This window comes from Stomoxys calcitrans, chromosome 4 (genome assembly GCF_963082655.1).
Source record: "Stomoxys calcitrans chromosome 4, idStoCalc2.1, whole genome shotgun sequence".
NCBI lineage: Eukaryota > Metazoa > Arthropoda > Insecta > Diptera > Muscidae > Stomoxys > Stomoxys calcitrans.
The window spans coordinates 184,450,203-184,463,028 of NC_081555.1; the positions used below are offsets into that span (position 1 = coordinate 184,450,203).

General features: G+C 36.6%; 2 protein-coding genes and 1 long non-coding RNA gene across 4 annotated transcripts; 2 read left to right on the forward strand and 1 right to left on the reverse strand.

The window, feature by feature from the left end:
* Positions 1-404: 404 nt before the first annotated feature.
* LOC106093081 (TATA element modulatory factor) lies at positions 405-4,541 on the forward strand. Its single transcript, XM_013260066.2, has 5 exons — positions 405-960; positions 1,691-3,317; positions 3,393-3,663; positions 3,910-4,131; positions 4,189-4,541. The coding sequence occupies exons 1-5, from the start codon at positions 519-521 to the stop codon at positions 4,378-4,380; spliced, it is 2,754 nt and encodes a 917-aa protein (XP_013115520.2). The 5' UTR covers positions 405-518; the 3' UTR covers positions 4,381-4,541.
* Positions 4,450-7,433, reverse strand: LOC106093082 (uncharacterized Golgi apparatus membrane protein-like protein CG5021). Of its 2 annotated transcripts, none has more exons than XM_013260067.2 (4): positions 7,290-7,433; positions 7,089-7,171; positions 4,960-5,194; positions 4,450-4,904 (listed from the first exon to the last, which is right to left on the reverse strand). In XM_013260067.2, the coding sequence occupies exons 1-4, from the start codon at positions 7,311-7,313 to the stop codon at positions 4,596-4,598; spliced, it is 651 nt and encodes a 216-aa protein (XP_013115521.1). In that variant the 5' UTR covers positions 7,314-7,433; the 3' UTR covers positions 4,450-4,595. The 2 variants fall into 2 exon arrangements, with proteins under 2 accessions (XP_013115521.1, XP_013115522.1); XM_013260068.2 differs by having other exon boundaries at positions 7,299-7,432.
* Positions 7,434-10,853: 3,420 nt separating this feature from the next.
* On the forward strand, positions 10,854-12,488 carry LOC131996680 (uncharacterized). The gene is made up of 3 exons (XR_009397929.1): positions 10,854-11,321; positions 11,606-11,724; positions 11,809-12,488. It is a non-coding gene; the product is annotated as an uncharacterized LOC131996680 (long non-coding RNA).
* Positions 12,489-12,826: the final 338 nt, after the last annotated feature.

Here is a 12,826-nt window from a genome sequence, read left to right on the forward strand (position 1 = left end):
ATGCCGCACGCAAGTTGATTACCAAAACGCAAATGAATTTAGAATTACTGACATGGGACTTTTCTCAATGAAACGTCAAAATTTGCTGTGCTGTCAAAAATCTTACTAGCCCCTGGGCTACTCAAAAATTATTCACCACACTTAACGTCATATTTTTACTATCCCTACAACTTTGCTACCATTCGACACATAGCCTAAAATAATAAAAATCTTAAAACCTTTCAAATCCAAACAAAGCATTTAACGTTCTAGTGGGATTTGGATAAAAATAGAAAAATTCCATTAGCTGGGCTATAAATTGTATAAATTTGCCTGAGAGACAACCTTCAAATAATTCAGCCATGCAGCTGGCCAAGGTTGTATCGTCTGGACTGCAATTGGGATTTCCTAATGTGTAAAGACCCATTGCACCATATGTGGTGTTTTGGATCTGTCAATAAGTACGTAAAATATCGCGAAATAAAACAATGAAAATGTTTTCGTGTATATCTCAACTTGTGTAAACATTTGACTGGAAAATGAGTTGGTTTGATACAAAAAATTTCGCCACTTTGGCCAGTAAAGCACTCAAGGAAGCGCAAAAGAAAATCGATAAGGTCCTAGATATACAGGAGGAGGACTTACTTGCGGAAGATGGATCTTCAAATCCTAATAATACTAGTAATCCCGTTGAATCCTGCGATGATATTGTAATAACAACCGTAAAAAATACCGACAACGCAGAGCCACAATTCCAAAGCATGAATAAAGAGACGGAAATCAATACACCTGCATTTGAAAGTGACCAGTACTCACTGGACCAGGCGATGAGTGAAGACCACGTTTCTCCAGAAGTAGATGTATCCGATAATCTGAAAACCGATATAGATGTTAACTTACCGGATATATCCAGCGAGGGTATTGTCATTATTAATGCAGAAGATAACAAATTGGAATATAGTGAAAAAAATCACTTACAAGGTAAGCCACTTCATGCAGATACTCGTATTGTAGCGGGTAGGGTACCCCATCAATAAGTATGATATTGCAAGCATTTGGCGTAAATTGTAGAATTGGCAAAGCCAGTGCTAAATGTATGTACTTAATTGTAAAGGGTCTTCCAATAGGGACTTGACGACTTTGTGAACGCACTCTTAGACTGACGCACTTATTGGGTTTGTCAATAAACGAAATATGCAACACTTCATCCACAAAAAAAATGTTGGTGCTGTTTGCATGTCGGCGGTGCCATTGGGCCATGTTTCTACGTCGACGATGCCAATCGTTCCCTGCTTACTGATTATTTTTGGCCTGAATTGGAAGATATGGACCTCTACGACAAGCCACATTCGATTAGCCTCTAGACTATTTTCTATGGGGGTTCGTCAAGTCATTGGTCTTTGCCAACAAGCAGACGACGTTGGATGAGCTCAGAGCCAACATTGAAAGGAAAATAGAAAAATGGGTCGCAGGTATTGATAGGAATTCGAGTTCCATTCATAAATGTTTTGATTGTACTTCTAGCCTATAATAAATTTGCAATATTTAAAATATCTTAAATGGTTTGCGTTTTATTAAAAAAAGCCATCAAGCATTTATTGGAAAAGCCTTTATATCGGCTATTCGATTTATAACTAAGCATTGTTCAAAAAAATAAAAGAATTACTGGTAAGAGCATATTCCCACTTATTTGAATGTCAATAATTTACAGATCCATCGCAAACGATCAGTTTGAATGAAGATGTTGGTAGACGAATATTTACGCAATCCAGGGAAGATATTGCGTATGAACTTCAAGCTATTGACTCAGATTCAACTCAAAGTTTTGAGGATGTCCAGATACAATCAGCAAAATGCGTTGATGAGCACGATAAGAAAATTTCTACTAGACCACGTAAAAATTGCAAGAGTGACATAACTTCAGCACATACTTCCAATGATGAAATGGAAACAGCTACGTCCTCTGATATTGAAATAATTTCGAATCCAAACGGCGACGGGTCAAGCACAGCAAGTAATACAACCAGGACCAGCCCTTCGAAAATTGAGAAAATGTCGGGGAGCAATACAGCTGTTAAGACGAACAGTTGCATTTCGAAGAGTGGACATTGTCGAGAACCTTCAGAAATATCGATACTATCAATTGACTCACCTTCTGAAGATGAAGTGGAAAAGTTACTGAAACGTATATCGGAGTTAAACGGCATAATTGAGGCCAGAGAATTAAGTCTGCTTCAGTCAGAGCAGCATAATTCGCAGTTGCAAGAACGTAACAATGAATTAATGTCATTGGTAGGCATGCAGCCCTCCGAAGAGTATACCAAAAGGCTATCAGCCTTAGAAAAAAAATTTCAAAATTGTATAAGAGAACGTGATGCTTTACGAACAGAGATAAAGGAACTACAAATGAAAATGCCGAAAAATGATTTAACAGATGCTTTGGCTGAAAGTCAATGTATGGTAGCAGAGCTACGTCAAGAAGGAGAAAAACTCTCCAAAGAAATTTTGCAACAGTCTAATATTATAAAAAAACTACGTTCGAAGGAAAAAACATTGGAAGTGCAGTTAAAAACCACGAAAGATCAATACATTTCCACTAACGAAGAGGTGGAGCGTCTAAAGAAAACCCTTTCAGCAAAAGAAGACGTAGAACGAACCCAAATTGAAGCTGTTCATAAAATGTCTTCCGAGAACCAAAGGATAGATAAAGAAAATAGTTTATTACGAAGTAAACTCGATGATACCCAACAAAAGCTTAACACATTACAATGCAGTTTCGACGCTGTCAAATGTGAATTACAACAAAGATCTAAGCAACAGTCGGATCTTTCTCGTACAACAATGCAGACAGTCGAAAAGGAGAAACTACAGATTCTAGCTGAAAAAGAGGAGCTCGAGAGACAATTACAAGAGTTTTCCGACAAATTGCGCTCTTCAGAAATTGCTGCAATGAAAAGAGAGCAACAGTTAAGGGAAGAAAACAGGCATATATTGGATCGTTTGGAAGCAGCGGAACTTAGGGCTGAGACCTGCACACAGGAAATCAGCCAATCAACAATTCCTCTAATACGCCATTTAGAGTCACTTCAGCAGACTTTAAATCAAAGAACCAATAAGTGGAATAAAGATGAAAAATGTCTATTAGCGAAGCTTGAAACGTGTCAAGAACGACTTCAAACATTAGAAAACATTGAGGAAACGTCAAAACGTAAGATTGATGCATTAAAATCTCGTTGCCAAGAAACTGAAGAAAAATTAGCGCAAGCCGTCATCCAAGAAGAAAAAACAAAAATTGCCCTGCAGTTGGATTTGAATCAGAAGGAAATGGAACATAACAGGTAACTTAAAGATCAAAATATCTTGATAAGTTGTTAGATTTTGTTGAAAAAAATATAAATATAAATTTTTAATAGAAAACTTTCTGAAGCATTGCTGGAATTGGAAAAATCAAAGACAAAAATCAAAGTACTTGAAGATTTACAATATCAACAATATATAGATGATGCTGAAAGCAAGCGAAGTGCATCAGTTGAGTGTTTGCACAAGGAGAGAGAACAATCCGTCACTTCGATGATCGAGTTAAATCATCCGTTGGCGACAGATGGGAATAGGAACTCTCCTGCTGCCAGTACCACGGGGTATTCTCTTGAAGATGGTGGCAGCATAGATTGGCAGCAACAAGAGGTGCTACTACGGGCGTGTTCTGCGCCTCGCTATCACCTTTCCCTTAAAAACAATTTGTTCTTATTTATAATCTAAAGAAGAAAACTAAAACTAAATTTCTAGTGGTAAAAGTTTTCTCAAGTTTTATCTAAGAAAGCTTGATAAAAATTTACCACATTTGTCACTTCATTTGCGTAATATTAACAAGTTGTTTCGAGGGAAGTGAATTGAAGGAAAGTGAATTGAAATAATTGATTTTTTTAACAGGACGATTTAGACTGTATGACCCATGGGCGATCGCTACATGGACAAGGTGTAAACTTCCATTACGTTAGTAATAACACTGCAAACAATTACGAATATTTGCAATCAATGCTAAAGCAGAGGGATGGGGAGCTTGCTCAGGCTCAGTGGGAGCTTTCACGCATACAGGCCGAAAAAAGTGTATTACAGGAAGAACTCTCTCAACTTTCCATTGAAATGGAAAATGTATGGTCCACCTAATTCCAATAAATGCCAAGTTACTTATTTGAATCTTTCATTTAGATAAAAGAGAAATTATCTTCTTATGAACTAATGGAGGAGAGCTTTAATGATTTGCAAACACGATACGACGCCCTTTTGCAAATGTACGGCGAAAAAGTTGAACGCTGCGAAGAACTGGAGTTGGATCTGAAAGAGTGCAAGGAAGCATATAAAATTCAAATACAGGAGCTACTGGCAAAACTAAAAACATGATGCAATTATTTATTTCCTCACTTTGTTTGTATGTTATATTGTGATTTCGTGAAGACGTTTTTTGTAACGTTACTTTTTCAAAATATGTATATTTATAGAATAAGATTGTTATCATATATTTTAATTTAGTCAAATAAAATAATACACACTATTGAAAGGAACGACATCTATGGAATTACAAATCTGTCCAATCTATATCTCAACTATTAACTAAGTTAGATTACTCCGGTTGGTCGCGCTGTTGTTGGTTGTGCAGTTGGTTTTGTCATTATGTCCATGGCGTTTCTAAAGATCTGAGTCTTTACAAAGTCTGTTGCGGCTGAATTTAAATCCTTATTTGCTCCAAAATTACATTTAACGTACCCGTACAAGTTTGCTCCATTTAATGCTAGCGCAATCATCACTAATAGCAGCCATTTGAATTTCATTCCAAAAAGAGCAACAATAAAGAAAAGGCTCCAAAACACTGGACACAATATTAGTCCCAACCAGAAAATACGTGCTTCATTATTATTCACCCTCCCCTAAGAACAAAATACCTTACGTTAAAGAAAAATGTCAACATTTCTTACAGCATACCTTTTTTGACTCGTACACCCAATGGGAAACACCTTCATCGTCTACATAATTCCACCAGCGCAATCCAACGAGTAAACGACCCGTTATGTTCTTCACAGTCCAAAAATCTGCTGACAAAAATAGAACCACAAACACAAAACTACTGATAAAAGAGTCACTAAACCAGCCACAGAACATATATATAACTATCGCAGCTCCTCTGAAGAATAAGTGGAAGAATGTAACGTAGGGGTGTCTGGAAGCAGAGAAAACAAATTAAAAACATAAACAAAAATGTTTACCGTGCACAAAATATACTTTGGACATGGACTTATAGTGAGTCAATTTGAAAGGTCCTAAAAATACTCAATATGCGGTTATCCGAATTGCAATCTACAACCAATTCTTGTTTTTGTACAAAAAGGCATGGGTCTAAAATCGAGCTTTCGATTTTGAACGACAAACTTTTATTTTTGCACCAGTCGTTAAAATCCGGAATTTTGATTTTAGACTGATAGACCCAATAAGCAAAATAGGATACATATTGTTTCTGTTGCAGCCACGTTCGGTATATAAATTGGGATTTGGACTTAACTATAGATGCAGGAATCTGGGCGCTTCAATTGAAGCGGTTCATAGCGATACTAAAGTTAGATTTGTTGTTGTTGTTGTTGTAGACGCATTTACTCCAGGAATATGGCCTCTTCAATTGGAGCGTGATGATTCTGCAGTCATATTAGTTGGTTTCTCAGGGCATGTAAATAAATGAATTGTGTCATAGAGTCCTGGGCTAAGTGCAGGGCAGATATTGATGACAGTATCGTCTAACATTGAGCCATGCGCATCTATATTGGGCCAGCTTTTTCATCATTGGCAAAGACGATATTCGGCTGCTATTGGTATCCTGAGGAATATCTTGCAAGCCTGTTCTATATGAGGGGCTGAAAACAAATAGGTGACATTTGAGCGATTTTCCTGGTCATAGATCAGAAATTGCTATTAAGAGATAAGTTCACTACGGTTTGGAACTTCTGGGGATTTTGGTTTCCTCGTGTTGTCGTTGGAGCGGGGTGTTGTACACTGAGGCGGTAGCCTTTGGCCAATCCGGTACGTTCAACCGGCAGTCATGGAACTGGTTTCCTCGTGTAGTTGGCCGATGTTTGTCATCTGTAGACAGTCCATAATGGTCCTTAGGGGTGCGATCACTATGATTTTTAAATTGTGAGGATCTTAGTCTCTTCGTGTAGATAGTAGATGTTTATCATCTCTAGGCAGCCCGTGATGTGGCTGACGTGAATGTTTATCCGTATTTACTGAAAATTTTTCGAAATCCGTTCTGATGATCTGCCCGAAGTAGGGATGAATTCAAGCGGAAAGATGTAGCGCCTCAAGTGGCTTTGGGACCGGAAATAAGACTAAGATTGGTCTATATGACCCATTTTTCCCTGGACTGAGAACAAGGACCACCCGACCATTTCTGCATATCTTAGGAATTACAAGGATGGAGTTGGCTAGATTAGTTGTATATGACAGGCATCTGGCTGCTAATACTCAAATACCATAATAATGGCGATCGGTTATCTACAGAAATACATACGGTACGAAAAGAACCACCCACGAACGGAAATGGCTAAACCGAACCAGAATTTAAAGGACTTCTTCGTGGGTGGATCCGTGCACTTATAACTTCTACAGTAATGGTTGTCGTTGTACCAGTACTACAGTAATGGTTGTCGTTGTTGTACACTGAGGCGGCAGCCCTTAGCGATATAGGACTCCTTTAGGTCAAACTGGAACTGACTTGCTTCCATAGAAGCGGTGCAGTTAAGTTTCGGTTTTAGAAAAAAAAAATATTTTGTTTGCGAATTTCATTCTAAAGTATTGTTTCAAAAAAGTAATCGCGAAAAACACGAGTTTTCAACGGTGGAATACGAATATAGTACCAGCTTAAAGACCTAAAATCCTCAACTAGATCGCTTAGAATGTACTACATCCACAATTGGACGATGTCCCGGCTTGTTAACCGACCGCCATATTTATTATTTTGTTTATTCACAAAAATAGGTAGAATGCGTTTTTATATTTGCAAACAATATTAATAACATGATAACTTGGGACACTCAAATGAAAATGGAGAAAGATGTACGTACGAGTATTTTTTTGTTGCAGAGTTTGGATCTTGCATCTCATCCTCTTCACCAAACGGAATCGTATCGTCATCTAGAAGTGGTACCTTAAATGAAAATTAAAGGTACTTTTATCCTTAAGAATACATATATGTTTACAAAAAGATAATTTGGACAGTTAACAACACGGACAACATCAAAGGAAACTTATTGAAAACTTCTTACATTTCTTACCGTGGCCGAGGTCATTATAATCCTCTTTGCAAACTTGTTGGCTTTTCTGACTTTAAAAAAGGCAATAATAATTCTTAAAAAGAACTTAAGATTTTGTGACAATTAAACAATTTAGAAAACAGCTGCTAATACTTGCCACTCCGACAAAAAGCCCTACCTAAATTGTGTTTTGTCGTGGATGTTTGTCAAAAGTTCTACTTATGGTCCTACTTATACTAAGGGCGCCATAGCGGATTAAAAAGGTGGTCTCACCCGAACAGCTGTTAACAGTAGGATACACTTATGGGGTGAAGTCATGCGAACAGCTCAGTATAATGTTTTTAATTTTTCCTTCGATTTTGTAATAAATCTTAATGTCAAATGCTTGTTAACACAGATTTTATTTTTTCTAAGACCTTAAAACTTTGTTTTATTTGATCCGATATTCCAAAATACAACCTAAAACACATTTGAAGAAGAAAACTTGGAAAAAACTTCCGCTAAAACCACTCTGATATTTGCATTTACGCCATTGAAAATGGCTTAAATGTCGAATTGAAATGTCAAAGTAGTTTTATAAATAAACTTTAATCCCGTTTACAATGCTCATTAAATCCGGATTTAAGGCTCTAGTCAGCTGATTTTATAAAGGGAAAACAGATGATCCAGCCATTAAATACGGATTTAAAAACAGTGTTAACGGGGTTTTTGCTTTAAAGCTTATCACCAAATGTTTTTCATATTTATATTTTCATCTTTATAACACAGTTTTGTTCTTATGTGTGGAATATCGGATCGAATGAAACATCGTTTTAAGAATGTAGAAAAAAATCACAGCTGTGATATTAAGCCTTTGACATTTAGATTTACTGCAAAATCAAAACAAAAATAAAAAAATTATACTCAGCTGTTTCCATGACCTCACCTTATAAGTTCATACTGATTGTACCATGTGTTAACAGGCCAGGTTTGACAGTATTAAAGCCTAGTACTGACTTCATTCGTTATCAGGCCACCGTAGAGCAAATGTTAGCTTGTCCGTTGAGAGCATAAGAACAAATTTGCGGCGGTGGTTATCCCCTCCTAATGCTGGCGATATTTGTGAGGTACTTCGACACGTAAAGAACTTCTCCCTAAAAGCCTAGTACTGACTTCATTCGCATCTAAAATTAAAGTATTGTGAAATCCGACGGACCCTATTCTTTATCAGAACACAAACAAAAGTTAAATAACAACACACAACAAAGACAACATCATTGAAACGGAGTTAATTTGTGCCCATTTTGTGAGCATTTAATTTCATTGGCAATAACTTGATGCGAAATTTGTCTTGGCACAGCGACAAGTCGCTACTATTTTGCTTAGTACTCAGTACCACTTTTACGGAATGTGTTCGCCTTTTCTTCGTCACAATTTTTTTTTATTATGCGTTTTGACGTTGTTCGGGCGAAAAGTCAGTAGTACTTGGTTAAAGAGGTGTCACTCTGCAGCACGCTATAAAAAGAAGGCATCTTATCATTGAGCCTAAATACTTGAATCGGGCAACAAAAAGGTCAAAAATGCATAAAACGCAAAAAGTTTCAAGAGTAAAGCCTAGTACTGACTTCATCCGCAGCGAAAATGCCTATAAAATCATTGCAAAATCCGACGGACTCTTTTCTTTGTCAGAACACAAACAAAAGTCAAACAACAAAGACAATATCATTGTAACAGGGTTGATTGGTGCCCATTTCGTGAGCATTTAATTACATTGGCAATTACTTGATGGGAAATTTGTATTGGCGCAACGACATGTCACTACTTTTTTGCTTATAGAACTCAGTACCACTTCAACGAAATGTTTTCGCATTTTCTTCGTCACCATTTTTTAATGCGTTTTGACAGCTATTCGGCCGAAAAGGCAAAATTAGAACTAGGTTAAGTCTGGTAACGCTATTTGCCAAACTGCCAAAACAAAAGGGGGAAAAAAGTAAAAATATTTGTAAAATTTTAATTAAAACAAAACTATTGATATCAGGATTCACTAATAGAAGGTTAGGTCACTTACGATAACATAAAGTGGATAGCCCCATTAACATCATTAAGGATGTCAAATCTGCCGATTGAAAATGTCATCAAATAGGAGAAAACGTAAACAAAAATGAATGTAATAAGAGAACAAGTTGACATTCCCAATGCCAAGTACTGCCAAAAATTAAAAAAAATTGTGTGATGGCTGATGGCTTGGCTTAACCCATGGTAGAATTAAGAGGTAAGGTCATTAGCACAACAACAAATGTGCAACACTGTTTGTTTGTTTATAAAAGTAAATGTCACAACCATCTGATCAAAAAATCAGTAGAATTTTTCAAAATCAATATCATTTTCTTAAAAGATATAAAAGTGAAAAATTTAAGACATCACAAAAATCTCAATTATATCGTAATATTTTATTAACATTTACCATAAGTAATAAAGAAACATTTTATTGAATGAAATTTCCAAGATTTTTTGGTTTCAAAATCTATAATCAATTTAAAGTAATCGTAAAAAATATTGATTTTCATCGCGAAAATTTAGAATTTGTTATTTATTTAAGAACAAATATGCAAAATATATGCCCACTGGTTAGTTCTAAATTTTGTTCCTAAATTAAAAATGATCCATATACATAATTACCACTAGCTCCCAAAGGCTTAATGTCAACGTCCAAAATGTATGCCCCGCTTATAACAACGTATGTCACATATTGTCAGTGGGCTTAATTGGAAAACTGTTGATGCAGCCATCAAGCTGATCGACGTTTTGCCAACACACATAAAGAAATGTGTGAGCGTGTGCGTATACATGAGCTGAGAATATGCGAGAAAGAAGATGACAACAATGAGAATGCAAAAAAAATCTGACATCTTATACCGTCAAACCTGGTCAGCTGTTCGCGTGAGACCTTTTGTCTAGATGAGCTATAGTCAATGGGATTGGCATAAACCCCAGACTAAGCTTGTTCTATTCATGGATGGGTAACTGCGGACAGTCAACGATTTCGAGGGGAGATTCTCAGGGAAGATCTAAGTGACCAAGCAATTTGTTTGTCAATACACTTAATATGGCCTGGCGAACTAATGACCAAAATTATACCTATTGAGTTTGTGTTTCCTTGTGCTTTAATTCCAAAAAATATCATCAAAGTTAGAGAGCTCCCTTAAATTAAAAAATAATATTTTAGACGGTCCAGAAAGGCAATACCAAGGTTTTCTTAATACCAAAAATAATTATTAATAATGTTAATTAATTAATGCAAAAACCTCAATCACGAAAGACGGAATGAAAGCTCAGTATTTTTTTTTCCAAGTATTTCTTTTTCACATAAACATTACACATTCACATGAAAGTGCAAAGTGCCAATATTTGACACTTGAGTTTATGTCAAATTAAAAAAAAAAAAATTAATCAGCTGTTCACATGACTTCACCCTATAAGTCCATCCTGGTCAAATGCTTGGTTTGGATTTTAAATTTTTTTCACATTTTTCATTTTGTTCCTTTTTTCACATTTTAACTGTTAAAATCCATAATTTACACGTTTTAATCTGTCGTGGACCCCGGAGGGTCCGAACTGTCTCAGCGGAGAAAGGGGACATAGTGTGCTGGCGGGCGCTGGCTGTTGGCGTTAGAGCTCCGGCTGTGGCTCAGTCTGGGGCGCGGTTCTTGCCAACACACCATGTCCAGAGACAGCTGACAAAAAAAACTAAATTGAAACCAGCTCTGGATGGGATAACAACACAGGGTCATACTTACTTTACGGCAGGCACGTTATTCGCCTTCTTACTCGCACTTACCGCTATGGATTCGCTCTTCAGGGGGCACTGAGACATCCTACAGTGCCCTGGACGGCCCACCCCAACCATGGTATCCGTTGTCCAACAGTTTTGGATACCCCAGAATCGTCTCCCCGTTCCCCCTCTACAGCATGGTGCACTACCCCTTCCTTACCTTAATGATCTACTCTTCCATAGCGAAATGAGAATACTAAGCCAAGTGGAATTTCATTTCTACGTTATAAAAGGTATGTATGGGCTTTATTTAGAGGTTACATCCTCTGATTTTGATTCTATACGTTAAATTAACATTGATCAAAATATTTAAATGTTAAAGAAAGCTTTATAATTACTGCAATTTACAAAAACAAAAAAAAAAAAAAACGCAATTTTTAAGGCAATGCAAAGTAAGAAATTCAATTAATTAGATAAAGATTAAAACAAATCAAACTTCTAAAATCAATCCAAAAGGACTTAAAAAAAAATAAAAAAATTACAATATATATATATAACTGTTTTTTTTTCTTTTCAGAAAAGTGCCTTTGTTGCGTCTGTCAGATCGCCGGACTGGAATGCTTCGACGACGGCTCCCCTGGATAGCAAGACAATTTGGTAGCGGAGGTGCCCTGGATCTCCCTTTTTATGTTCTTGGTAAGTATGTATAGGTAGTTCGTGTAATGTCTTATCCTCAATAAAAATATATAATTTCTTGTTTTTCTTTTTTTTTTCTTTTAGCCAACCTGCAGGGACAACATTAAACGACCAAAGGGTCTTTTATTTAAAGTGTATTCCTAGTGCCCTAGAATGAGCTCACCCTACTTCCTAGGTTGTATCGTCCGTTCAATCACCGGACTGCAGATATGAAACCCAATGTCTACCCTGTTTGCTGCCTAAGTTATTCTGTTTTCTTTTTTTTTATTTCTTATATTTTTATTCCAGGATGTGTGTCAAGCTAAGTTTCTCTGTGTATCGTTCTAAGTATTGAACATATAAAAAGGAGCATACATCGGCCTACCTTGGCACCTACGGGCTGCTGGTGCAAAATTCCCTCGGGGACACTGGAGCAGATGGCGGCGGTGGAACCAATGATGAAGCTGGAGATGCTGATGAGATGATGATGTTGTTGAGGATGGAAATGTTGACGTTGCCGTGGATGACGATGGTTAAAATTGCAGTAGAGGTGGGTATTTATTATTTGACAAAAAGTTTTTGTTGTTCTGTTTAGTCTTTGCTATGTTTTATTCGTGGCTCAAATTAACGTTCTTTTTCAAAGCTTTTTATATTTCACAGGATCTTTTTTCCTTAGCATTAATTAGCACTAATAAGTTTATTTAGCTTTAAGTTGATCTAAAGTAACTTCAGCTTTTTTACTACAAAAGCTAGTCTTTATTCCTTTCACAAAAAAAGGAACATTTATTTGCTTTTAAATAAAAAACTTTATTCCTTTGGCATCACATATTCTGATTTGTTTTTTTTTTCTTTTGTTTGTCAAGCTCACAATCAAAGGTTTGTAGAACACAACATAACCTTTTCTTTTTTTTAAAGTTTTCTCTCTTTTTGAAACACCACTTTCAACACTCTTGAGTACACCACCTCTTACTGCTTGCACGGCTCCATCCAAAAAGAACTCGTCATCTTCCCTTTACTGTCCATCATGGTTCCCCCAAGCCATCATGTCCACCGAGGAACCATCATAAAATTTTGTTTTCCAAAATAGCAAAAACAAACAACATATGGTTTCCTCGATTTTCAT

Excerpts from the sequence above, each read along its gene's own strand:
- LOC106093082 (XM_013260067.2), bottom strand. The coding sequence starts at position 7,313 with ATGACCTCGGCCACGGTAAGAAAT. Across the intron at positions 7,172-7,289 it reads CCTCGGCCACGGTAAGAAAT|GTACCACTTCTAGATGACGA; the intron begins GTAAGAAGTTTT and ends TTTTCATTTAAG. Across the intron at positions 4,905-4,959 it reads GGGTGTACGAGTCAAAAAAG|GGGAGGGTGAATAATAATGA; the intron begins GTATGCTGTAAG and ends TTTTGTTCTTAG.
- LOC106093081 (XM_013260066.2), top strand. The coding sequence starts at position 519 with ATGAGTTGGTTTGATACAAAAAATTTCGCCACTTTGGCCAGTAAAGCA. Across the intron at positions 961-1,690 it reads TGAAAAAAATCACTTACAAG|ATCCATCGCAAACGATCAGT; the intron begins GTAAGCCACTTC and ends AATAATTTACAG. Across the intron at positions 3,318-3,392 it reads AAGGAAATGGAACATAACAG|AAAACTTTCTGAAGCATTGC; the intron begins GTAACTTAAAGA and ends AATTTTTAATAG.